This window comes from Budorcas taxicolor, chromosome 10 (genome assembly GCF_023091745.1).
Source record: "Budorcas taxicolor isolate Tak-1 chromosome 10, Takin1.1, whole genome shotgun sequence".
NCBI lineage: Eukaryota > Metazoa > Chordata > Mammalia > Artiodactyla > Bovidae > Budorcas > Budorcas taxicolor.
In genome coordinates this window covers 35,257,596-35,284,274 of record NC_068919.1, presented here as the reverse complement: position 1 = coordinate 35,284,274, position 26,679 = coordinate 35,257,596, and the positions used below count along the sequence as shown (strand labels likewise).

Here is a 26,679-nt window from a genome sequence, read left to right as displayed (position 1 = left end):
AGTGACTAAGCATAATGCTAAGAAAGCTCTATGCCAAGGATTGGCAAATTTTGTCTGTAAAGGGGCAGACGATAAATATATTATGCTTGACAGCCACACACAATGTGGTCTCTCAGTTATGTTCCTTCTTTTATACAATGCTTTACAACTGTAAGAGACATTCTTAGCTCAGGGCTGTAAGGCAGGCCAAGACGGGCAACACTTTACCTCGGCTCTGCGATTCTAACTGATTACATTCTCTAGGAATAAGTAATAGAATTTCTAATACACGCTCAGCAGCATTTTAAGCACTCTAAATATACCCACAACCAACATTCTATGGGCCAGGCAACAGAGTAACTTACTTGGAGTAGTGCTTGTGGTTTTATTTTTTCCAGGTTTGGAAAACCCATCTGTGTAGAGAGACTTCTTTCTTTTTGAAGGTACCCGTGGATCTTCATTACCTGAATCCAAAGATTCAGAACTAATGAAAGATTTCTAAAAATTATTCCCATGAAGAAATGTAACAGAAACTAACACTGTAAAGCAATTATACTTCAATTAAAAAAAATGTAAGTTAACATGAAGCATTTTCACGTGGTAGTCTCTGCCAAGGTTGTGGGAGAAATAGAATGTAAGGAGCACAAAGAATTAATTATAGCATCACCACATTTTTAGCTCATATTCCAAGCAGACAGAAATTCTGTGCTTCCTGTATAGCTATATAAGCCTATCAGAAATTTAAAAACACTTTTTCCAGAACTTTTGCTATGAACACGTCTAGATGTTTTAATGAGAACGATAAAAATCACACAATTCCACCAGCCTAAGAAACACTATTATTCTGGTATATTTTCTCAGGTCCTTTGCTTCTATGCTTGTTTTGCTTTTGTTCTTTAAATCTAGTTAAGATCATGATGTGTATAATGGTTGCTATTTCCCTCTACTTATCTTCCACATTCTAATATCATTTTTAGCTTGAGGCAATCTACTAAATACTGTGTAAGTCACTTTTCAAGAAATGCTACTTATGAAGTCATACATCCTTAACGTTTCCCAATGCATCTAAAAAACAAGACAAAAGAATGAATGGATAGAGCTGGAGTGGCTTTTGCTTGGACCTTGGCCATGAAATAGGATATATAAAGAGTCAGAGCCACTCTTCACAGCATGCTTATTATAAATGAAAATATAATAACTACAACAAAGGAACCACCTAGCAGACACCTCCATAACCAAGTGATGCATGTTAACAAGACTGGTCATAGGACAAACCAATACCTGAGCCCTCTGGGGTGCTGACGATGAAGGACACTGTGTCTTAGTTTGTGGGGTTCCTGCCAATAGGGCATGATCTGATTCTAACCATCAACAACATTAGACAAACTAAGTCAGAGGACCCAAGAAACTGGTCTATATTTTAAAAATGTCAACAAACTGGGAGACAAAGGAAGGCTGAAGAACTGTTCCATATTAAAGTAGTTTAAAGAGGCATGGCAACGAAATGTCAAGGATGAGTCTGCCTTTGTTTTAAGGGACATTGCTGGGATGAAACCTAAATAAGGTCTGTCTAAATAAGGTTAGTTATCAAGTCTCATACTTTGTAGCCTCAGGATGCCTCCATCCTCTCAAAAATTGAGGACCCCAAAGAGTTTTTGTTCATGTATCAATATATACCATACTAGACTTAAAATTAAGACATTTAAAGCTATTTGATTAACTAAAAATATACCCGCTATCAGTTCAGTCAGTTCAGTCGCTCAGTCGTGTCCAACTCTTTGCGACACCATGAATCTCAGCACGCCAGGCCTCCCTGTCCATCACCAGCTCCTGGAGTTCACTCAGACTCACGTCCATCGAATCAGTGATGCCATCCAGCCATCTCATCCTCTGTTGTCCCCTTCTCCTCCTGCCCCCAATCCCTCCCAGCATCAGAGTCTTTTCCAATGAGTCAACTCTTCGCATGAGGTGGCCAAAGTACTGGAGTTTCAGCTTTAGCATCATTCCTTCCAAAGAACTCCCAGGGCTGATCTCCTTTAGAATGGACTGGTTGGATCTCCTTGCAGTCCAAGGGACTCTCAAGAGTCTTCTCCAACACCACAGTTCAAAAGCGTCAATTCTTCGGCGCTCAGCCTTCTTCACAGTCCAACTCTCACATCAATACATGACCACTGGAAAAACCATAGCCTTGACTAGACGGACCTTAGCTGGCAAAGTAATGTCTCTGCTTTTAAATATGCTATCTAGGTTGATCATAGCTTTCCTTCCTTAACATAATTAAAAATGACAAAAGTTTCTAAATAAAAAAAATGAGTAGAGTGGTTATTTTTTCTTTTCTTTTACAATTTCTTTAACATCTGATAATAAAAGGCAGCTGAATTCTCTCATCTGCTTCTGCATACACTATATTGTGATATATTGTTCTGGTTGGTGGTGACTGCAGCCATGAAATTAAAAGACGCTTACTCCTTGGAAGAAAAGTTATGACCAACCTAGATAGCATATTGAAAAGCAGAGACATTACTTTGCCAACAAAGGTCCGTCTAGTCAAGGCTATGGATTTTCCAGTGGTCATGTATGGATGCGAGAGCTGGACTGTGAAGAAAGCTGAGCCCCGAAGAATTGATGCTTTTGAATTGTGGTGGTGGAGAAGACTCTTGAGAGTCCCTTGGACTGCAAGGAGATCAGCCCTGGGTGTTCTTTGGAAGGAATGATGCTAAAGCTTAAACTCCAATACTTTGGCTACCTCATGTGACGAGCTGACTCATTGGAAAAGACTCTGATGCTGGGAGGGATTGAGGGCAGGAGAAGAACGGGACGACAGAGGATGAGATGGCTGGATGGCATCACTGACTCAATGTACATGAGTCTGAGTGAACTCCGGGAGATGGTGATGGACAGGGAGGCCTGGTGTGCTGCGATTCAGGGGGTCGCAAAGAGTCAGACACGACTGAGAAACTGAACTGAACTGAAGTAATATATGAAAACAAATTTTGCCATATACAGCTATGTGGTTAAAAGTGAAGACTATTTAATGACCTTTTAAGATAATTGTGGATATTCTTCTTTGATACTATACCAAACCTTGACAAGTGGTTGTTTGTTAGAGGTTAACTATCATGTGGAATATGAACTGCACTCTGTACATTTGTGAGAAAAAGTCCTTATGTTTTAAGAAACACACAGAAATATTTAGGGGTAAAAAGGCACATATCTGAAACTTACTCTCAAGCAGTTTATGAAAAAATGTATACAACACATATTAGTATATATATATATATAAGAATAAAGCAAGTATGGCAAAATATTAATATTTGTGAAATCTAGGTGAGAGATATATAGGAACTCTTGTTACTGTCTAAAATTATGTCAAAATAAAATTTAAAAAATTCCTCTCACCAGAAACTACATGATCCGATTTTTCTCCTTCAAACAGCCCGCACTTCAGTGAGCAAACCTGACTTACAGGATCTACCCTCATTTTTCCCATGCCTTCAAAACTGGGTCCTAGAGGTAACTCTTCTAGACAACATGACTGGTGGAATACCAGACATTTGTAATTCTACACCCACCTCTGACTCCTTTACATTCTCCTCGTCTCAAGATTTCAAAGTGCATTTATGAGGCATATGCATCAGAATTACCTGGGGATGCTTATTAAATCTGCAGAATTTCAAGCTCACCTCAGACCTACTGAATCAGAACCTGTACTCCTTTAACTTTCTGAATTTAGTAACACATTCAAAATGCTGGGGAAGATGGAAGGCTCAACGCTAGAAATTCTGCATTAAACTGCTTGGTGGATGTGAGTGTATCATTTCTCTCTCAGTCCCCTCAGGAAGATATCAGGTCCCAGACTGACTACTGGGATGAAGCAAACACTGAAACACTGCTGCCACTGGCAGGCTTCCTGAGGAATGAAATCAGAAAGCACCAAGTCCTGTTAGGTAAAGGGGAACTGAAGTTTTCTGGTCTTTTTTTTTTTGGTGGCCACACCATGAACCATGCAGGATCTTAATTCCCCGACCAGGGATAGAACCCACGCCCCACTCAGTGGAATCAAGGAGTCCTAACCACTGAACTGCCAGGAATGTCTTCTGGCTTTACTGAAACAAACATTTAGTTGAAAAAGTTTAGAGAAGAAGCTTTTAGGTTACAGACTAAGTAAAATATACATTCATCATAATAAAACAGTCACACTGCTGGGAAGGTAGACCATGAAGATCCCTTTTAATTGTCCTACTCGAGGGGGCTAACAGGCCTTTGTACCTGTCTCTGGACCAGGCCAGAAGGAGCTAATCGGTAGAATGTGGGTTCCCCTCATCCTGCCTAGAGATTAACTGCCTGAAACTTGCCAGTTATCACTCTTATCTGGTTTCTACCAGGTGTTAAAGGTGACCTGATGGCCTGCTATACTTGGTTCTAACTTTTGCTCTCACTGCAGAACCCTTGGAAATTCTATATAGTGCTATAATGGGAGGAATGGTTTTCCCGAAAGAGATATGCTGAAGTCTTAATCTCAGGTAACTGTGCAATGACCTTATTTGGAAAGGTTCTTTGTAGATGTAATCAACTTAAGCTGAGGTCACGGGGATAGACCTGGGCTTCCCACGTGGTGCAGTGATAAAGAATCTGCCTGCCAATGCAGGAGATGCAAGAGACGTAGGGTTCGATCCCTGGGTCAGGAAGATCCCCTAGAGTAGGAAATGGCAACCTGCTCCAATATTCTGGCCTGGAGAATCCCATGAACAGAGGAACCTGGTGGGCTACAGTCCATGGGGTTGCAAAGAGCCAGACATGACACACACAATCCAATATAACTGGTGTCCTTTTAAGCCAACAATATAAAGAAAACAACACACAGAGAGAATGCCACATGACCAAGAGGCAGAGATTTAGCTGGAAGCCAAGGTCTATAACCACCACCAGAGGTTCAAAGCGGCCAGGAAGGATTCTCCTCAATGTGGAAGAGAATGGCTCTACTGGCAGCTTAATTTTAGACTCTAGCCTCCAGAACTGTGCGAGAATGAATTTCTAAGTTGCCCAGTTTGTGGCACTTTGTTATGGCAGTCCTAGGGAAATAAAGCAGTCACCCTAGCAATTTTAGATTTTTAAAAAATTACTCGCATACCATCTGTTCCGTGTTTTCCTGAGGACACTGCATTCTCATCTCCTTGACTCTCACTTGGTAGAGAAGGAACTTCCACAGCAGTTCTGAGAACCTGGTTTTCATGCTTTTCTTGATTCTGGGATTCAGTAGGGCCACATATCTTTATCTCTGAATGATTCTGCTAGAAATTTTAAAACAAGATAAATGATTTAAATGTCAAGTAATCACATTTGAAAACTGCCATGAGTAAATCTGAAAAGGTCTCATCACAAGAAAAATTTAACTATGAGAGGAGATGGATGTTAACTGGACACTGTATATACTGTGAAATGATCACCCCAAATATTGAATCATTACATTGTACACCCAAAACTGATAGTGTGTTATGTGTCAATTATACCTCAATTGAAAAAAATATCATTAGGGACTTCTCTGGTAGTCCAGTGGTTAAGAATCCGGCTTCCAGTGCAGGGGACATGGGTTCAATCCCGGGCTGGGGAACTAAGATCCCACATGCTGCAGGGAAACTAAGCCAGTGAACTGCAAAGAGGAGCCTACAAGTCACAACAAAGACCCAGCACAGCCAAAAGAAAAAAATAAATATCATTTAAAACACCGCTATAGTCAGACATAAAAAAAGGAAAGAAAAAATAATCACTGTCTTCCAAAGACAGGTACCAAATTGAGGGGGAAAAGGAGTTACAGGAAGAAAAGGAAGAGACTAAGCTCTTTCTGAATGGCAGATCGGGTTCTTTGCCTCGCCATGTGTTGTGAGAATGTGCGTCTGGGCACAGGAGATACTAGGGACAACTGGAAGGCATACATGGCAGAGGAGGCTCTCCGAGGGAGGAGAAACCAACACCGAAAGACCTCGACAGGCTGACGAGTAAGGTCCTACACAAAGCTAGAACATAAAGGTTAGGATCAACTTGTAAAAGTTACATATGAATGAAAGGATAACAAAACCAGAATCCTCTCAAAGCCAGTGGGGGAAGTGCCTGGAATCACATGACCACACTGCTCAAAGACTAAGCTGATCACCAGGCCCAGCACAAGTTAGGAAGGAGGAAAAAAAAAATATTGTATTCAATACTGATATCTCTTTCCTTCTTATTTACTATACACCTCACTTAAGTAAACACTTAATGAATGTTCCTATTTATTTAACATACATTTAATTTGAACTTAATACTTCTATTTCAGCTGCACCCCACAGCTAGTGGGATCTTAGTTCCCCAACCAGGGACTGAACCTGGGCCCTTGGCAGTGAAAGCATGGCGTCCTAGCCACTGGACCACCAGAGAAGTCCCTGTGCTTAGTACTTAATAACTACTTCCTGAGTGCCAGTCCCTGAGGTGTGATGATAAAGCCAGACTTGGGTCTGAGCTCAGGGCCGTGTTTACCATCACCTGATATCATAAGGGAATAAGAGAAAGCTCCCTGATAATATACCAGATTGGGCACAGGTGGTAGCTTCTTTTCAGTTTGCACATTTCCATTTGCCTGTGAGTCAGGGCTCCTGTGGACAGTCTTACGCCTTCCTCTGGTTTTGGTGACATGGTCATCCGGCTCCCTCTCAGCTTGTCCCTGGCTGCTGGTCTGTAGCTCAGTCTCATCACAAGAGGATGCAGAAGTTTGAATTTCATCCTGGAAAAAAGACATTAGTCTACCATGTATACAGTTACAATGCTCAGGAAGAATCAGAATTTAAACTGAATAAAAAACATATTACATATGCAAGCGATAATTTTAAAACTCTCCAGCATGGAATTATAGGCACAGTCGAGAATTATGAAGTATTCAAAAAGAAATAATCACACTTAACCCAAGCTAAAAAACTAGGCTAGCAAAGCATTCAAAGGTATATTAGTGTATGTAAACAAGGAAATTATTATTACTAGTTTTTTGGCCGCACTGCTCGGCTTGCAGGATCTTAGTTCCCCACCCAAGGATTGAACCCAGGCCCACGGCAGTGAAAGTGCCAAGTCCCAAACAATGGACCACCAGGGAATGCCCACAAATTATTAAAAGTGCATGAATTAATTTATGCTATAACTACTAACAATGACAGCTAATATCATTGACCCAATCAGGTGTCAAGCCTTGTCTAAACTCTCTGGTGTGGGCCATGACAATCACTCCCAGCAGCAGTAGTTTATAGTTTACCACAGGTCACTCTCATAGTCTCCATTGCATTTGACTGTCATAACACTCAATTCAGCAGAGCAGATGTTATTTCCATTTCAAAGAACAGGAAACTAATAATCAATACTTTTGAGTTTTCCAAGGTTACATACACACAAAAGACAGAGCTCCTACTTGGTTTTTCTGACTTCAAATCCAGTTCCCTCCCTATTCATACAATTTGGCATACACTTCAGTTCAGTCGCTCAGTCATGTCCAACTCTTTGTGACCCCATGAAATCGCAGCATGCCAGGCCTCCCTGTCCATCACCAACTCCCGGAGTTTACCCAAACTCGTGTCCATCGAGTCGGTGATGCCATCCAGCCATCTCATCCTCTGCTGTCCCCTTCTCCTCCTGCCCCCAATCCCTCCCAGCATCAGGGTCTTTTCCAATGAGCAACTAGTAATTAACTTTTGCATTTATTTGAAACATCTTACTTAGCAGACTATAGAGGCAGTTTTGCCATTTATAAGAATAATGAAAGGATTTACAACTACTAATAACAATCTCTTTGGTAACGAACACCATGTCTTAAGTCATCACCAACTGTGTTTCTCATTCATTAACTGATTGTTTTGCTATTTAATAGGTGATGAAAATGTTACTTACCTGATTTTCATTTTCTTTTCTTGCTTCATTTTTAAGGTGAGCTTTTAAGGCCCTTAACAGCTTGTCTGCCTGCAGAAAAGTGAAAGACCTTATCAGTAGAGTCAAAAATCAAACAAGCAAGAAAGATTCATTGAACATCTTCTCCTGTTCCTGTATTCATCAAACGTCCTCTAGACAGGCTGGAGTAGGATGACCAAGATAGACTTGGTTCCTGTCCCCACAGATTTCATAGCACAATGAGGAAGTCAGAGAGGAAAGTGGCAATTACAGTGCGGTGGGGTAAATGCCAGCATAAGGAAGCTTACATGTCGTGTGAGAACATAGGTAGGGTTGCACTAGGGTTGACTTCAGTAGGTAAATGTACATGCCAGTTCTAAGATAAAGGCATGAGGTGACTAGATGCTGAGGCAGAAGAACAAATAGGAGACTGGGAAGTAGGGAAAAGGGTAAAGAAACTGCATGGGAAGGCAAGAATGAGTGCAGTTTCAAGAACTAAAGTTCAGTGTGGGCTGAGCAGGTAGCTGTTTAGACAAGCTGGTGAGAGAGAATATGGGAAAGTGGGCCTGACCCTATCAGGCCTTGTGAGACTCTTAAGAGGGTGACCTTTAAAGGCAGTCTACAGAGTCTGTTGCAGGGCACCGGGTTCTGCATTTTTTGGGATGATGACTCTATCTACAATGTGCATGATACATTTGATGAGGGTGGGATGGAAGACAGGGAACCTGCAAGGAGACTGTTGTAGGAAACCAGAGACAACTGTGGCCTGAGCTAGAACAGGGCTGAGGCCACATGGACAAATTAAAAACCTTCCTGGTAAGTAAAATCAATGTGAATGTGGGGGCTGAGGGAAAGGGAAATTTTATTACACCCAGGCTTCTGGCTTGGGTACCTGGTGAATCATATGTGTGTGTGGTGGTGGTGGGGGGGGAGGTATGTGGGCAGTCCCCAAAATGTGTGTGTGTGTTAGTCGCTTAGTCATGTCTCTTTGTGACCCCATGGACTGTAGCCCACCAGGTTCTTCTGTTCATAGAATTCTCCAGGCAAGAATACTGGAGTGGGTAGCCATTCCCCTCTCCAGGGGACATTCCTGACTCAGGGATCCAACCCAGGTCTTCTCCATTGCAGGCAGCTTCTTTACAGTCTGAGCCACCAGCACCACCTGGGAAGCTCAGTCCCAAAGATGGAGAACTCCAAATACAGAGTCTTAGGAGGATGGTTACAGGTCTCTGGGGAGTTCCTCTTTCCACCAAGGGAAACTTTCCTTCCAGTTCTTTCCTGAAAGAGGAATACTAATCTGATGGGTTATGTTTTCCTGTGGTTTAGAAGGTCAAGCTCATGGCGGGGCTCCCTCTTTCTACCAGCCATGCAGACTTCCTTCTCAAGGGGGGCCCAGCTACCAGTCTCTGTTCTCTGCTTGTACCATTTATAACTGGCCATGTGTCCAGGCAAGAATGGGTTTCCCTGGTGGCTCAGTGGATGAGATGCAGGAGACATTCGATTCCCGGGGCTGAGAAGATCCCTGGAGAATGAAATGGCAGTCCACTTCAGTATTCTTGCCTGGGAAATCCCATGGACAGAGGATCTGGCAGGCTACAGTCCAGGGGGTCACAAAGAGTCGGACATGACGTAACGACTGAACAATAACAACGAGACAAGAGAGGCAGAGATCTCAATTTAGTTTGAGCTTCTGGGCACAGGATAGGCTGTGCTTAGGCTGTGAGTTTTACCTGAAGGCTCTGCGTCAAGGTTATCAAGCACCATGTCAACTAGTAGTAATAAAGGAATACATTCTTTTCTACTTGTTGTTTTTTGAAACTGTCTTGGGAAGTGGGTGAATTGGTAGGACAGAATTAGGCACTCTTGGTTCTTCTGACTTATTTCCCCCTCAACCACTTTACTGAGGTATGACTGACATTGTTGATATTTAATGTATACAAATTGACATGTTTGTGTGCTAAGTCGCTCAGTCGTGTCCAACTCCTTGTGACCTACAGCCTATAGCCAGGCAGGTTCCTCTGTCCATGGGATTCTCCAGGCAAGAATACTGGAGCGGGCTGCCATGCCCTCCTCCAGGAGATCTTCCCAGCCCATTCAAACCTGCATCTCTTGCATCTCCGGCATGGGCAGGAGGGCTCTTCACTTGTGAACCTGTCTTCACTACCAAACCATTTATCATCTCCAGGTTGCCTACTGTCCTGTTTGGATTCTGCGGGTTTTGGTTTTTTTGGAGGTAAGAGCATTTAACCTAAGATCTATTCTCTTGGGACTTCCCTGGTAGTCCAGTGGTTAAGATTCCATACTACACTGCAAGGGGCACAGGTTCAATTCCTGGTCAGGGAAGTAAGATCCTGCATGTAGTGTGGTTCTGCAGAAAAAAAAAAAAATCTATCCTCTTAGCAAATTTTAAAGTATTGTTAAATCTGTATGCTGCACAGATTTCTAGAACATCTTAAAATGCTGTGAAAAGACTTCCCTGGTGGTCCAGTGGTTAAGAATCTGCCTTGCAATGCAGGGAACTCAGGTTTGATCCCTGGTCCAGGAACTGAGATCCCACATGCCACAGGGCAACTACTGAGCCCTCAGGCCACAACTAGAGAGTCCATGTGCAGTAATGAAAGATCCCACATGACACAATGAAGATTCTGATAGAGCTAAATAATGAAAGAAATAAAAAAAAAATGCTGTGAAAACATGAAACAGTGATGAAACGCAGAGCCTGTGGCAGAGGCAGGTGCTCTAGCAGCTGCAAGCCACAACCACTGAGTCTCTGTGCTACAACTACTGAAGCCTGTGTGCCCTAGAGCTCCACAGCGAGAAGCCACTGCAGTGGGAAGCCCACGCATCGCCATAGAGAGCAGCCCCTGCTCCCCACAACTAGAGGAAGCTGGTGAGCAGCAGTGAAGACCCCAGAGCAGACAAAAGTAAATATAAATAAAACCTGACATAAAATGTGATTGTGCACATCATGGAAATGAGCCCGCAGAGTAGAGGAACCGATGGAGCAGAGAGGAATAATCGCAGGAGTTGTAGCCCCAGAGAGGGCGATGGAGTCTCTAGCACAAACGGCCAGTCTGCCCTTAGGCACAGCCTTTTACTATAACACAGAACAGGTGGGTCTGGGGATGGAAAGATGAGGAAATTCTCAGCTTGACTGCATCTGTTTTTCCATGACCTAAGAGGAGAAGTCATCAAGTGTTGGAAGGGAGCCAATTTGAGGTAGGAAGATTGGAAATAATTATCCTTAATAATGGGAAAATTAATGACTACCAAAGACATGTAGGAGAATCAAATAAATCATAAGTTAAATTCATGGTCACATTTAAATTAAGCACAGTGAACAAAGTTAGATGATCTTCTCCAGCCAGGGTCAGCTGGTTAGCACAAGCAAGGATTAAGTGTATAGCTGGGTTTAACCAGTTATGGAGTTTGCCAGGTGAGGGACGAGAGCTGCAATACAGTGGAAAGAGCAGAAGTCTTTATAATCTAAGCTTGCAATAGTGAGAAAAGGACCACTGGCTGTACAATAAATCTTAGTAACTGTCCCTTCCTTTTCCCTTACTATTATGAGTAGTATCTCACTATTATATACGGAATGTATATACAACAAGGTGGTACTGTATAGCACAGGGAAGTATATTCAATATCCTGTGGTAAACTATAATGGAAAAGAATATATATATACACGTACAACTGAGTCACTTTGCTGTAATTAACAGCAGAAATTAACACAACATTGTAAATCAACTATACTTGAATAAAATAAATTTATAAAAAGAAAAGAACACTGTTGACGGTATGGAAGTTAGATTTTAAAAGGAGAAAATGGCTGCAGTTGGTTATGAGAAAAACATAGGTGAGACTTTCAGAAAAAGTGAAAAATTGAACCCGAGTCCCCACTTTCGAACTTAAAATAGCTCTTCAGAGATCCAAAAAGTTATGGGGCCTTAATGTTAGCCAGAGCTCCAAACTGAAGTAGGAAACCTCCACAGTAACTCTTGTCAAAAGAACTACCCTCTGGTGCATTACTCTAGCACTGCCAAGAAGTGACTGTAAATCGTAGTTCTGAATAACGATCCAACACACCCCAAATAAGACGTACTGCACTTAGTGCTATAAAGACTTCCAAGGTGGACAGATGAGATCTCTGTTCAAGGCACTTAACATTCAGTAGAGAAGAGAACATAGCTATACAAATAACTAGAGTGCATGCTGGAAGCCAGCAAGAGTTCGGCAAAAGTACTTGAAATTACACTGCCTTAAAGGTGTGGAGGGTCCCTGGGATTACTGGGGCGGTGGACCTGTGGCCAAGGGAATGAAGAGGAGGGGAAAAGAAAAGGTGCCAGGTCAGTGATGACATTTCAGTTAGACTGTGAAGAGTAACTGGGATTTATTCATGCAGATAAAGGATAGAGAAAGGGATCTGAGGCCAAAGGATCAGAATTAGCAAAGGCAGAAAGATGGACAAAGACGCCAAGTGTTCACACAGCAGTCTGGATGCTGCTGCCTTGGATAAAAGACTCCAGCCAGACTGCAAAAAAATAATGAAAGGGACTTAAAAGACTTTGTTCATGAACTATTGGGAAGCCATTAAATATTAATACTATAGCTCAAAAATATCTCCAGAGATAGTTCTTTATACTTCAGCCCCAACTGGTACTTGGGTACTGATTATTTTAATTAATTTAACCACTTAAAATATCTGTGAGGACTGATCTAAACATTCACTCAGTTTAAACACTACAGCTTGCAGAATAAATCTCCAGAATATACTTTAATATTATGTGGGAAAACTCCACTAAATATACAGAACAATATATACATCCAATCCAGAATTGAACATTTTCCCCCAAACGTTTCGCCGTATCAGAGTCAAAGACCTCATCGGTTTTGAATAGAACACTACCACAACAATGACCAATAGACGAACGATCCTACTGAATCAGAGCTAACTTATAAAAACTTATCCATGGGGGAGGTTCCCTAAAAATCATCCTTTCTTCCGTCCTCCATTCAAGTAGCAGGAAATTTTGGGACCTCTTACAATTAACAGAACTGTTAGCTGTTTGGAGTTTTCCAGAAGCAAAGGCAATTTAACAAAAGTGTGAGCTGTTTGGAGTTTTTCGCGACTGCCTATTAATTGGCGTTTAGATGCAGCATTCCTTTAGTGTTCTAAAGGGCCTGCGTTTCCTAACAGATGGACTGATAAATAGCAGAGTACTCCCAATAAAACCAAAGCAAACAATTTTGGAGGCGGGCATCTTTCTGAGTCCCTGTAAGAGTCAGCCTCAACAAAGGTGAAAACTTTGACACCCTCTCGGTTTTGCACAGTTACTTGGACCCTTGGGTAAACCAAAATCTACCGCCCCAAGGCCGGGACAGTCGCCTCAGCCCTCGAAATTCCCGCTCGGTCCCCTCCCACAGCGTCTCAAAGAAGCCGCATATCCTATCCCCCAGTCACCGGCCCCGTACCCTCAGGTTAGCCCGGAGGCCCAGGTTCTTGGCCAAGTTCTGCAGGTCACTGTACTTGAAGGAGTTCAGCTCCTCCAGGGAGGGAACGATCATGGCGAACTGCAATCCAGGTAACGACGCGGAGGCCCGATACTTAACTTGCTAAAGCGCCGCTCAACGCTCTGGCGCCACTCAAAGCGTTGAGCAAACCGATATTTATAGAGAGTTTAAATTACGTAAGCTGCACTTCCATTGGTTACAAATCCGTTAAAGGCGGGGTCTTCTGGTACTGACCAATAGGATGGTTGACTTCCCTTCCACCTGACCCACGATCTTCTCCACACTGCCCTAACACCTAGGCGCCAAACGGCGTGTCCAGGCAACAAAGTGCGCGGCAGAGCCCCCGTTCACGTTGTCCAATGAGGACGCAGGAGCCAACTTGGGGTGGGGCCTGAATAGTCTTTGAAACGGTGGCGCCGGCTGCGGGAAGATGGCTGCTCGGCCGCGGAGGCATGTTTCTCGGATTGCAAAGCAGCCACGGGGTGACTTCTGTGATGGGACTAAGAAAGCGATTAATGAACCTTCTTTTGCGACTTCCATGGAGTGGGACACGCAGGTGGTGAAAGGGTCTTCGTCGGTCGGCCCCGCAGGGCTGGGGTTGGAGGAGCTGCAGTTCCGCCCGCGGCTGCCGCGATGGCTGCAGCCTGAGAGGTGCGCGGTGTTCCAGTGCGCGCAGTGCCACGCCGTGCTCGCTGACTCTGTGCATCTCGCCTGGGACCTCTCGCGGTCCCTCGGGGCCGTGGTCTTCTCCAGTGAGTGAGCGCGGCGCCTTCTCACTGGGTGACTGAGAGCAGCTGGGAGGAAAGCAGGATGAAAATTTGGAAGGAACTCCTTTGCCAGGAGTGGGGGGGCGAATTTTTACGATATTCGTGACCATGATGAGCTTTTCTGACTGAGAGAGATTTTCCCTTTCAGTGCCTCACAGGTAGTCATTCTGACCTGTGTTTGCCTTTTAGGAGTCACAAATAATGTAGTTTTGGAGCCTCAGTTCCAAGTTGGCGTTGAAGGTTCGCTCAAAGGCAGGTACGTACTGAAAATTCCGGAACTGTCTCTAGTTATTCCCTGACTTATTGTGGTTGAAGAGCGTGGAACCGACTTGGACCAGAAGTTTTTTCCTATCTTCCACTAGGAGAAATGTCTGTTTCATTCATACAGTGTACTTGAAGAATGCTCCGTTTACCTGATTGTCTTGTACGAACTTGATGTTTTAATGAAATGGCAAAGATACTTGTGTAAAGGTTTTAAGATCTTCTGAGGGCCACATTTCCCTCGTGGGTTGTGCAAGTGAAGTGAATTTAAGAAAATTAGGAGGGGAAAAAAGGAGAAAATTACCTTTAAGTGAATCACTTTAATAAACTGCAATACTTTGACATAAATAGGACATATACACTTGCATTAAACCTGGAATTTGTAATAAACTACAGCGGAACTAATTCTACTGTAACCTAGGGACTTGGAGAAAAACACAGGTTGAAAGTTAGGTCCTTGAATACTGCCTGGTGAACTTTGCATCGCGTCTGTACTGTGATTTAGAAGTGACAACAAAGTACTCAGTGAATTCAGTACAGAGCTCCTCAATTTTCAGTGTTGATTTTAACAGCAAGACAATTCATTTTGACCATTGGTTGGTCCAGTTTTAGTGTTAAATAGAGTACGTTTAGGAATTCTTAGTTGCTGTACTCAGTAACCAGGAAGACGTCTGTAGCTCCTCTTTCCCAGCTGAAAGATTCCTTATCCTTCCAGCAGTGTCTTCCCACCCAAAGGAAACTGGGAAGGAGTGGTGGCCTGCTTGGAATTGGTTCATTTGGGGCCCGAGGCAGAAGCTCTTTGAATATCTTCTTAGAGAGAAGTACATCTAGCTAGATCTGTGCTGTCCAGTACTGTCACTTGTCACATGGTGGCTACTGAGCACTAAAAACGGTGGCCATTCTGAACTGAAATATGCTGAGTGCAAAATACACGTAAGATTTTGAAAACAGTCGAAAACATTGAATAATTTAGAAATATTGATTACATGGGTTTTGCTGTTGTTGATGTCGTTTTTTTGTTTGTTTTTGGCCCCACTGTACAGCTTGTGGGGTCTGAATTCTCAGACAAGGGAGCACATCTGGCCAGGGCAGTGAAAGTGCCCAATCTTAACCACTGGACCCCCAGGGAATTCCCTTGATTACATGTTGAAATGATGTCTTTGAATATTGGGTCACATAAAATATATTAAAACCAGTTTCACTTGTTACTTTTACCCCTTTTTTTAAACGACTAATAGAAGATATGAAACTACTTACGTGGCTTGCATTCTTATAGACAGTACAGGTCTAGATGGCTTTTAAAACACTGGAGAGGAAGTTCGATGTATTTACGTTTTTGAAATAAGGAGAGCCATGGGACTCAGCAAGAAGAGGTTTATTGTCAGGAATTGGTTCACTCGATTATGGAGGGTGAGACGTTCCAAGAGCCATGGTTGACAAGCTGGAGACACAGGAAGGCCAAAGGTTTAGTTCTAGTCCAAGCCCACAGGCCTGAGACCCATGAGCCAAAGGTGCGAGTTCCAAAAATACAGTATTGCGTGTGTAGTGTGGGACTTCATCTACCAGTAAGTTTAGTGCGTTTGTTCCTTGGTCCTGTTTAGTGTCCACTGACATGAATTTGTTTATTTTTAGCCATGCAGTTATACTTTATTAGTACTGTTTTACTGCATAGTATATTATGTTTATACAAATAATTTTTCCCTCATTGAACCACTCTAAATCGCTTTTAGTACATGCACGACAGTTAATTTTTTCTTAAAACATTTCTTTGTAATATTTAAGATTTGTCTTATATACTAGCAAATAAGGTAAATCAGTTACTCAGATGGTTTAAATAGAACTAAAACCACATTTCTTTTAGAGGATAAAGGAAAATAAAGTAGATGACTTGCTAGGATCATACAATTTCTTTCTTTTTCATTTTGTCTGGGAAATTTTTTTTGGTTACATCTGCAAAAAAATCCTGATTTGCATTCTATTAATAAATTGCTTAATAAGCCCTAGTCAACTTGATTGTTTTACTTCAACTGCAAATTGGCTTAATGGTGGCTAATTTATATGGTTATGTGTAGTTTTATATGTTTAAATGTTAATCTGATTAGTTAGCTCTTTTTCTGCTTTTCAGATATAAATTACTTTAGCAAAGTGACAGTTGTGTATCCATGATTGCTTTTGTAGCCAGAATTCACAAAGTTATCTGTAATCCAGTGTTCTTGCCTGGAGAATCCCAGAGACAGGAGAGCCTGGTGGGCTGCCGTCTATGGGGTCGCACAGAATCAGACACGACTGAAGTGACTTAGCAGCAGCAGGGTGTAATTAACCTTTTTTGAATGTGACATATCTTCAGTCTCATGATTCCTGTTATAGTCTAGCTTTTAGTAATGAGTCCAGAGATGTTATTTTGTATTTGTTCCCTGATTTTCTTTCTTACTCATATCCTGTTTGTTTTCCCTCCAGCACTTACAACCTTTTATTATGTAGTTCCTGTGAGATTCCCATTGGTTTCCACCTATATTCTACCCATACTGCCCTGGCTGCCTTGAGAGGCCACTTCTGCCTTTCCAGTGATAAAATGGTGTGGTAAGTAGACTTAGATTTTCTTCAGCAAATAAACTTTAGAACATTTTCCAGAAAAGGCAGAATGTTTGTATTAGAGAAGATGCTAAAGCCAGGTGCTATACTGCTCTTACAAAAAAGATGGCAATGGGACCGAAATAAGTCTCATAATACATGACTATTATAAATGTCTCATAATAATACTACATATTAATAATCTTACTGTGAGGATATTCTTTCATTCCAGGAACTTTTGGAAGGTAAGTTTTTGCAAACTAATGCTGTGATAGACACTTTTCAAGTTCGTGCCCAGCCTCTGTTTGCCTCTACAGTGCAGGACCTTGTGGCCATATCTGTATCCTATGTGATACTACTCCCAGGTGATGGGATCAGAAACAGACCTGACCTAAGCTAGGTCAATCAGGCTTTTTTACCCTAATAATTTGAAATAAAAGCATAAAGACATTGGTCATCTGTAGATGGTATAGGTGCTGCAATGGGGAAGTGAAAGCTCTTGGTTTGGGGTAGATATTTTATATGTTGTGTGTATAAATGCAGAGAAATTTTGTCTGCAGAAAAAGAATGAAGCAGATAAAGTAAAAAATAATTATCATGTGGCCTTATAAAGTCAGAAAAAGTTCCCTATTGGTTGTTCCTTCTTATGAATTACATAAGATATTTCTTATATTTCTAATTATAAATTCTACTTTTTGTTAAGCTTTTCTGTTATTTCAGCAAATTGAAACATCTGTCAGTCTTTTCATTATCATTAGAAACAAAAACAGCCAGTGAGGTGCTATGCTTCCCTCAATGTGTTTTTAAGAAAACAGGCTTGCAAATGTGGAGGAGCTGAGATTTGAGTGTATGTCTTAACTCCAAAGCCTGTTTTTCCATTCATAAAACAGAAGTGTACTTCTTCTCTTTTTTTAATGTGCTTTGATAAACTCCTTTATCATGAGGTTGTTCAGTGCAGATTTTTAACAGGAAATATGTTCTTGAGATGGATTGGGACTTCATTTTCTTTCATTCTTAAATAATTTTTATTTATTTAGAATTAGGTTTAAAGATATGAGGAAAAGTATCTCTAAATGTATGCTATTAATAACCTCAAATCTTTTTTAGAAATAGTTATAAGGAATTAGTTTAGCATAGTTATCATTGAGTTTTTGCTTAGGGAAGTAACCTTTTAGTAACAAAAAAATTTTAATATAAATTTGAAAAAACATTATTTTAAGTAATGTCTTACGTCTTTAAAATGAGGAACTGGGCTCAAAGGTCAATACATTCTTTTTGATTAAGTGGAAATCAGGAAGACTAGACGCATGTATAACTAGGCCACTTGGCTGTACACCAACACAACATTGGTAATCAGCTACAGTCCAATATAACATAAAAATAATGAGAATTTTAAAAAAAGAAATTAGGAAAGTACAGTAGCCTGAGTTTGGGACTATGATACGTCTATGTCTGTGGGTATTGGAATGAATTTGGTTGCTAGTAACAGAAAACGTAAGAGTGGCTTTAAGAACAGGGTGGGACAGTTGGCTACTCCAGGATTGTCCTAGTAGCTCAGCCATGACAGAGCTGTGGGTTAGTATCGCTGGTTCTCGTGGCCTTTTTCTCTTGGATGCTGCAGGTGTTAAGCATCACATCCCTGAATAGCAGCATCCAGAACTGGAAGGAAAAGGATATGGAAAGTGTGGGAATGCAGGGAATAGGTCCCTTAAGCTGGGAAAGCAACTGTGTGACAGTAGGGAATAAGATTTTCACAGTTAGCCTAGAACAGTTATGATTCATCTCTTAGGACTGGGCACACTGCTGCCCTAAACAAAATCTGGGTTCTGTTAACAAGAAAGCCTTGAGGAATGGCTGTTGGGTAGGCAACCAGCAGTATTTGTCACAATGTGATAACTTTCCTTCTAACTGTGCTGTAGTCTACTGGTGCTGTGTGAGGCCTACACTCATTACAGTTATTCATGTGACCCTGGTTTTCTGGCTTTAGTTTGTCCTGGGGTCATTTAGACTAGTGGATTCCGGGCTGGAAAAGGGTGAGATGAGGCATAGTGTCTCTCTGGTGACTTGGTAATTGAGAATGTTTTTCCTGTGAAATACATTATGAATCTAGAAATGGGTATCAGGAAGAAGGCAATCTTTGCTTGACAGGTATTGCAAGTTTGTTTCCTTAATCATCATAACTGTGGTATGGTACTAATGTTTTCTCTTTATACTATCTAGCTACCTCTTAAAAACGAAAGCCATAGTAAATGCATCTGAGATGGATCTCCACATCGTCCCTCTACCAGAAAAGGTTGCAGAGGTAAATTTTCATCATGGTTGTGTGTTTTCTTTAATATAGACAGTTCCTGATAATCTGTACCCATGAACTTAGGGATAGTGAAATGGTGGATACACTAATAATTCTTTGTACTTGGTTTGGCATTCCTTATTGAATCTGTGATACAAAGCAAAATAGTGAAGCTGTATTGTCAGGTTTGGTTCAGAAGGAGATGGAGAGCTGCTGAGCTCCACATTCCTATTCTTCCTTTCTGTGCTGGGTGTGGACTGTCATCCTTCATAAATCTGACCTCTTTGCAAGTACCTTACACTTAGATATCTCGGAGGAAAGAGTGTTGAAAACCGTTATTAAGGATTCTTATTTAAATGGGTTTTACTAGTGTTTGATGGTTTTGAGTTGAAGAAAGCAGGTTTGTTTTGGTAGCTTCCTGACTCATTCTGAATAGAATTTGGCTATTATTTTACTACCCTCAGAAGAACAACCTTAAAATTTACTGTTGGTTTTGTTTTTAGCACTCTTAATAGTTTATTCCTTGGTAATTATACATTTAGTAACCAGGGCATTTATTTTTCAGAGTTTAAGTACTTTCTAGGATAGGAGAACAGTGTTTTGTTTTTTCTTTTTTGCATGGTTAATTAAGCTTATGAAACCATGTTCTAATCCAGGAATTGACAAACTTTTCTGTAAAAGAGCAGATGACAAATATCTTAAGCTCAACCATGAAGTCTCTACTTTTCAATTCTGCTATTGTAGTGCAAAAGCAGCCATAGACAATATATAAAAATATGGATATAGTTTTCTTGGAATAAAACTTTATTAAAACAGATGGGTAGCAGGTTACCCCACAGTCCACAGTTTGCCAAACCTTGTTCTGAGCAACTAAGTTGGTGAGCAGGATCAGTAAATACTGTAATTAGAAATAATCTGTATGGGAGAGAACTTCTGAAATGGCCTGAGTAACTCCATGGACCCCCCCTCTGCAACAAAACTGCCATAATTGAAGCAAATGACAAAGAAAATAGCTACTTTAAGTCTGTGGAAATTTTCTTCAAGGAATAAAGCAAATGAAGAGATATTCAACAAAGTCTACAAAACCTTGGTAAGAGCAGTGAAAGCCTGTGGCCTTAGAGCCACAACCTGCTCCCTCCCTCTCTCCCCTACACCTCCAGCTCAGAGGGAGGGAGACTTCATCTGGGCAGATACAGCCAAGAACACAGGGATCCTTTTCCCCTAGCTCTCAGCTTCAGGCTGTGGTATCTTCCCAAGAGGGGCAGGCTAGCTATCAGCATTTTTCATTAGAAGCTCTATTCTAGGCAAGAACAGGCATCTATAGTCTGCAAGTTCTGCCAAAGCTACAGTAGGCTAAAAGTGCTAGCCTACTGAGTCCCTTTCTCCAGCTTGCTTGTAAGGCAGACTCTTCATGCTGACAGAGGCAAGCAGAAAAGACCAGAAGCTACCTCTACCCAGGACCCTGCTGGTAAAGCAGAGGTGTTGTTCTGAGAGACACTATCTCCACCCCAGCTTGAGAGCCCATATTAAAAGGCAGATCATTTTTTAAAAACGGGGGTGGGGGGTGGGGGGGTGCTGTGAATCTCTTCCAGAGATTTAACTTGATTTGGAAGAGTATGGACATATTCAAATCTAAGGATGCTGCCCAAAACAATGGAGATTTTGTTGGTGAGCAATTAAGAAGACTGGTAGTCTATATGAACAAAAAGCTAAACCTTAGACAAGTTAGAAATTTATAAGAGGCTTAGGGAAACAGACAGCTAAGAAGAGCCCTCTGGGGTTAGAACAAAAGGAGACTTAAAGACTACCCATACAAATGGGCTTGATTTTAATTGGATTAGCTAGGGAGCAATTTATGTCCCAGGGCACTGTCAAAATAGATCAGTCTTGTCCATGGAGCCCACCAGGCTCCACTGTAGCCCGCCAGGCTCCACTGTCCATGAGATTCTCCAGGCAAGAATACTGGAGTGGATTGCCATTCCCTTCTCCAGGGGATCTTGCCAACCAAGGGATCAAACCCACATCTGCATCGCAGGTGGATTCTTTACCCACTGAGCCATCTGGATGGAGGTAGGAAGGTGTTTAATATCCCAAGTTGCTACAATATATTATCTGAAATGTTTGTTTTTCGGGACTTCCCTGGTGTAACGGTTAAGAATCTGCATACCAATGCAGGGGACGTGGGTTACATCCCTGGTTTGGGAAGATCCCACATGGTGCAAGGCAGCTAGGCCCATGTGCCACAACTCCCAAAGCCCAAGCGCTCTAGAGCTGGAGCTCTGCAACAAGAGAAGCCACAGCAATGAGAAGCCCGCACACCACAACTGGCTCACTGCAACTAGAGAAAGCCTCCCTGTGGCAACAAAGACCCAGACAGCCAAAAATAAAAATGTCTGGTTTTCAATAAAATATTAAGAGATGTGCAAAAAAAAAGTATGACCCATATTCAGGATAAAATACAGGCATCAAAAACTGTTTGAAAAGGCCCAGATGTTGAGACTTTGCAAACAAAGCCTTCAAAGCAGCAATTAAAAATGTTGTTGTTTTTAGTTGTTAAGTTGTGTCCATTCTTTTGTGACCCCATGGATTCTAGCCCACCAGGTTCCTCTGTCCATGAGATTTCCCTGGCAAGAAGACTGGAGTGGGTCACCATTTCTTTCTCCAGGGGATCATATTGGCAGGTGGATTCTTTGCCACTGAGCCAGGGAAGCCCTAAAAATATGTGCAAAAGGGTAAAGGAAACCATGCTTAAAGAAGGAAAGGAAGGTATGGGGCTTCCCTGGTGGCTCAGTGGTGAAGAATCTGCCTGCCAATGCAGGAGACGTGGGTTCAGTCCCTGGTCTGGGAAGATTTCACATGCTATGGAGCAACTTAGGCTGTGCGCCACAACTACTGAGCCTACGTGCCGCAACTACTGAAGCCTGTGCACCCTAGAGCCCATGCTCTGCAATAAAAGAGCCACCACAATGAGAAACCTGTGTACTACAACTGAGAGTAGCCCCTGCTCTCCGGAACTAGAGGAAAGAACGTGCAGCAAGAAGACCCAGCACAGCCAAAAATAAATGAATAAAATTTTTTAAAAAAGAAGTAAAGGAAGGTCTGATGAGTGTCTCATTAAATAGAGGATGTTCCTAAAGAGAGAGAGAAAAAAAAGAAAACCTAAATGGAAATCCTGGAATTGTAAAGTGCAATAAATAACTGAAATGAAAATTTCAGTAGAGTGGCTCAACAACACATTTGAGTTGACTAGAGAATCAGCAAACTTGGAGACAGATTGATGAGATTTGCAATCTGAAGAAGAGAGAAAAAAGAATGAAGGAAAATAAACTAGCTTAAGAGATTTGTTGGATACCATAGTTCAGTTCAGTCGCTCAGTCGTGTCCAACTCTTTGCGACCCCGTGAATTGCAGCACGCCAGGCCTCCCTGTCCATCACCAACTCCCGGATTTCACTCAGACTCATGTCCATCGAGTCAGTGATGCCATCCAGCCATCTCATCCTCTGTTGTCCCCTTCTCCTCCTGCCCCCAATCCCTCCCAGCATCAGTCTTTTCCAATGAGTCAACTCTTCTCATGAGGCGGCCAAAGTACTGGAGTTTCAGCTTTAGCATCATTCCTTCCAAAGAAATCCCAGGGCTGATCTCCTTTAGAATGGACTGGTTGGATCTCCTTGCAGTCCAAGGGGCTCTCAAGAGTCTTCTCCAACACCACAGTTCAAAAGCATCAATTCTCCGGTTTTCAGCCTTCCTCACAGTCCAACTCTCACATCCATACATGACCACTGGAAAAACCATAGCCTTGACTAGAAGGACCTTTGTTGGCAAAGTAATGTCTCTGCTTTTGAATATGCTATCTAGGTTGGTCATAATTTTTCTTCCAAGGAGTAAGCGTCTTTTAATTTCATGGCTGCAGTCACCATCTGCAGTGATTTTGGAGCCCCCCAAAATAAAGTCTGACACTGTTTCCACTGTTTCCCCATCTATTTCCCATGAAGTGATGGGACCAGATGCAATGATCTTCGTTTTCTGAATGTTGAGCTTTAGGCCAACTTTTTCACTCTCCACTTTCACTTTCATCAAGAGGCTTTTTAGTTCCTCTTCACTTTCTGCCATAAGGGTGGTGTCATCTGCATATCTGAGGTTATTGAGATTTCTCCTGGCAATCTTGATTCCAGCTTGTGTTTCTTCCAGTCCAGCGTTTCTCATCATGTACTCTGCATATAAGTTAAATAAGCAGGGTGACAATATACAGCCTTGACATACCCCTTTTCCTATTTGGAACCAGTCTGTTGTTCCATGTCCAGTTCTAACTGTTGCTTCCTGACCTGCATACAGATTTCTCAAGAGGCAGGTCAGGTGGTCTGATATTCCCATCTCTTTCAGAATTTTCCATGGTTTATTGTGATCCACATACCATAAAGCATGCCTAAATATGGTTCGGTTATGGGAGTACAAAAGGGAGAGGAAAAAGAAAAAATGTTCAAGGAAATAATGGTTAAAAACTTCCTGAATTTGATGAAAAACAGTTTACATGTCTAAGACCTTGATAAACCTCATTTATCAGGTAAGATAAATGCAGAGAGAACTATACCCAACACACAGCAAAAATGTTGAACACTAAAGACAAAAAAAAAATCCTGAAGTAACAAAAATGATTCATTATGTCCAAGGGCACCCAAATAAGACTGATGGACTCTATAGTGACCTGCTTAAGCAGAACTTCCTGATGTATTTTGAATATTCTTGTATCTTGAATCATAAAAAGTAGATTTGTGCTATGTCAGAAATTAAATTGGGTTTGTTTTTTTTTTACTAAGACTTACCCATGATAACGTCATGCAACTGAGTAACACCACCAAGTTTGGTTTTAGATATGGCTATTCTAAGCTGGAAAAAAAACCTACTGAAAATCATCCACCAGAAGCATCTGTGCTAAACCTGACAACCAGAGCTACCTTTGAAGACCATTAGCAATTGAAGACAGGCATATGTTACTGTAAACAAGAATTTAAAAAATTCTTGCTGCTGGATAAAAGAGGGAAAGAGTCATTAATGCTTCTGTCTCCACAAGCTTTCTGATTGCACTTTATTCTTGTCTTCCCAAGTTTCGGAGTTAACACTAACCTGGTGATAAGGGCTAGGAAAGAAGGAGACCAGAAGTAGCAGTGCTCAGCATCAGTGACTGGTCTTTTTTCACAGGAAACTTTGTATCTGTCACCTTACTGTGCTCTAGGTTTGTTGCATAAAGTTCTTTCATAATAGAACAAATGTACTTATGAAATGTGTTGTAATATTACTAGCTCCCAATCACTAGTTTTAATCTGTAGTGGCTTCTAGAATCAGATTGAAAGTTAAAATTTAAGATGCCCTGACATCTATATTTCTCTTCCCAGCTGAAAGAGAAGATAATCTTAACACATACTCGCTTAAATTCACTCATGAAAATTCTGAAGAAAGTGCCTCCTGACCAGTCCAAGCAAACAAAGTAATTCAGAATCAGAGGTTGAGTATCAGAAGCAGGCCTTATTGCTGTCTTCAACAATAGGTGCTGTTTGATCACTTCTCAATAAACATCGACTTCAAGAATGGATAGGAAATGGGATTTATTATGTTTACCTCTAGACTGATTTTCCAAGTGATTTGTGAAGATGTTTCTAGAAGATGAGAAACAGGAGACTTCTGTCCAGGTTTCATAGCTATTTGTCTTAATTTATTTTGGCTTCTTATCAATTTCATAATATTTATTTTTGAAAACATTCTGATGGCAAATTTAAGAATTAAGAGCCAGTGTCCCATGAACGCTCTGATCTAAAGATGTATGAGTGGCCTGAAAATAGAGTTGTACTTCTGCTAATTAACTGTTATTCCTACATGGAGCAATTGTCATATGAATACTGAGAAATCATTTTTTTCTTACATGAGATACAGGTACATACATATTCTGTAGGTAATGTTCAACAAGTTAACTCCATAATATATATTTATCTTTACCTTTTCAGTTGTAAACTGAAAAGGAATAGTAATAGGATAGTAATGAAAGGAATGATAAAAACACCAAATACTCACCAAATGCTGTTTTCTCATTATTTTGCTTTATGTAGCACTGTGGTTCAATAGCTTATCATATTATTCATTTAATAAATAGCTATAAAATATTATGCTAGCTGCTAGAAATAAGCAAAAACCACTATTCTGTATCTTTGGAGCTTATAATCTAGTTAGAGATGGACATTCAAATAACCACATGAAGGCATTTAAAATTACAACTGTAGTAAGGGTTTTGAAGAAAAGGGACATAGAAAAATAAACATATAGCAGGTACCTGACCTGGTTCAGGGGTCAGGGAAGGTCTTTCTGTCGAAGTGTTTCAGCAGTGGTCTGAAAGATTCAGTTCAGGTCAGTTGCTCAGTCGTGTCTGACTCTGCGACCCCATGAATTGCACCATGCCAGGCCTCTCTGTCCATCATCAACTCCCAGAGTTCACTCAGACTTACGTCCATCGAGTCAGTGATGCCATCCAGCCGTCTCATCCTCTGTTGTCCCCTTCTCCTCCTGCCACCACCCCTCCCAGCATCAGTCTTTTCCAATGAGTCAACTCTTCGCATGAGGTGGCCAAAGTACTGGAGTTTCAGCCTCAGCATCATTCCCTCCAAAGAAATCCCAGGGCTGATCTCCTTTAGAATGGACTGGTTGGATCTCCTTGCAGTCCAAGGGGCTCTCAAGAGTCTTCTCCAACACCACAGTTCAAAAGCATTAATTCTTCGGCGCTCAGCTTTCTTCACAGTCCAACTCTCACATCCATACATGACCACTGGAAAAACCATAGCCTTGACTAGAAGGACCTTTGTTGGCAAAGGAAAGTCTCTTGCTTTTTAATATGCTATCTAGGTTGGTCATAACTTTTCTGAAAGATCAGTAGGAGTTAAGCTGATAGAGGGAACGGCTTATATGAGGGCCCAGTGAGGCCCCTAAAAAGGCATGTAGGAGTTGTAATAGTGTCCAGAAACCAGAGGCTGCAAAGCCGTATTGGCCTCCTGAAGGATATTTGCTTTTATCCCAAGAACAATGAAAAGCTCTTGGAAGAATTTTAAAGGACGCCCTATGACAGGATCAAATTTTCTTTTTCAGAGTCTCATTGTGTTGTCCTGTGAGCAATAGGTGAGAGGTGGCAAGCAGACCCAGAGGGGCTGGCACTAGTAGTCAGATGATACAGCCAAGGGTGGCGCGCAGACAGGGTTACATGGTTCAGACGTGCCCAGTAGGTTTAATAGCAAGTTCTTTTCCTTTTTGACTGCATAAAGGTATTTCCCTTTAAAAATATTTGAGAAAGAAAATTCCGACTTGCTTTATGCTTTACAGTTTGCAAAATTTGGTTAAGTAAGGAGGAAGCCTCTGGCAAC

General features: G+C 41.6%; 2 protein-coding genes across 2 annotated transcripts in view; one reads left to right on the top strand and one right to left on the bottom strand.

Annotated features, from left to right (window-relative positions):
- Positions 1-13,471, bottom strand: part of NUSAP1 (nucleolar and spindle associated protein 1) — a 28,677-nt gene extending 15,206 nt beyond the window's left edge. Inside the window, exons 1-5 of the mRNA XM_052647062.1 lie at positions 13,354-13,471; positions 7,885-7,953; positions 6,542-6,736; positions 5,111-5,270; positions 345-443 (exon numbers count right to left, since the gene is read on the bottom strand). Of these exons, the coding sequence (XP_052503022.1) occupies positions 345-443; positions 5,111-5,270; positions 6,542-6,736; positions 7,885-7,953; positions 13,354-13,446 (616 nt within the window). The 5' untranslated portion in view covers positions 13,447-13,471. The remainder of the gene's footprint in view (positions 1-344; positions 444-5,110; positions 5,271-6,541; positions 6,737-7,884; positions 7,954-13,353) is intronic.
- Positions 13,472-13,822: 351 nt separating this feature from the next.
- On the top strand, positions 13,823-24,780 carry OIP5 (Opa interacting protein 5). Its single transcript, XM_052647088.1, has 5 exons — positions 13,823-14,144; positions 14,349-14,415; positions 16,878-17,000; positions 19,212-19,293; positions 24,673-24,780. Exons 1-5 carry the CDS (start codon positions 13,823-13,825, stop codon positions 24,766-24,768), a joined length of 690 nt encoding a protein of 229 aa, XP_052503048.1. The 3' UTR covers positions 24,769-24,780.
- The last annotated feature ends 1,899 nt before the right edge of the window (positions 24,781-26,679 follow it).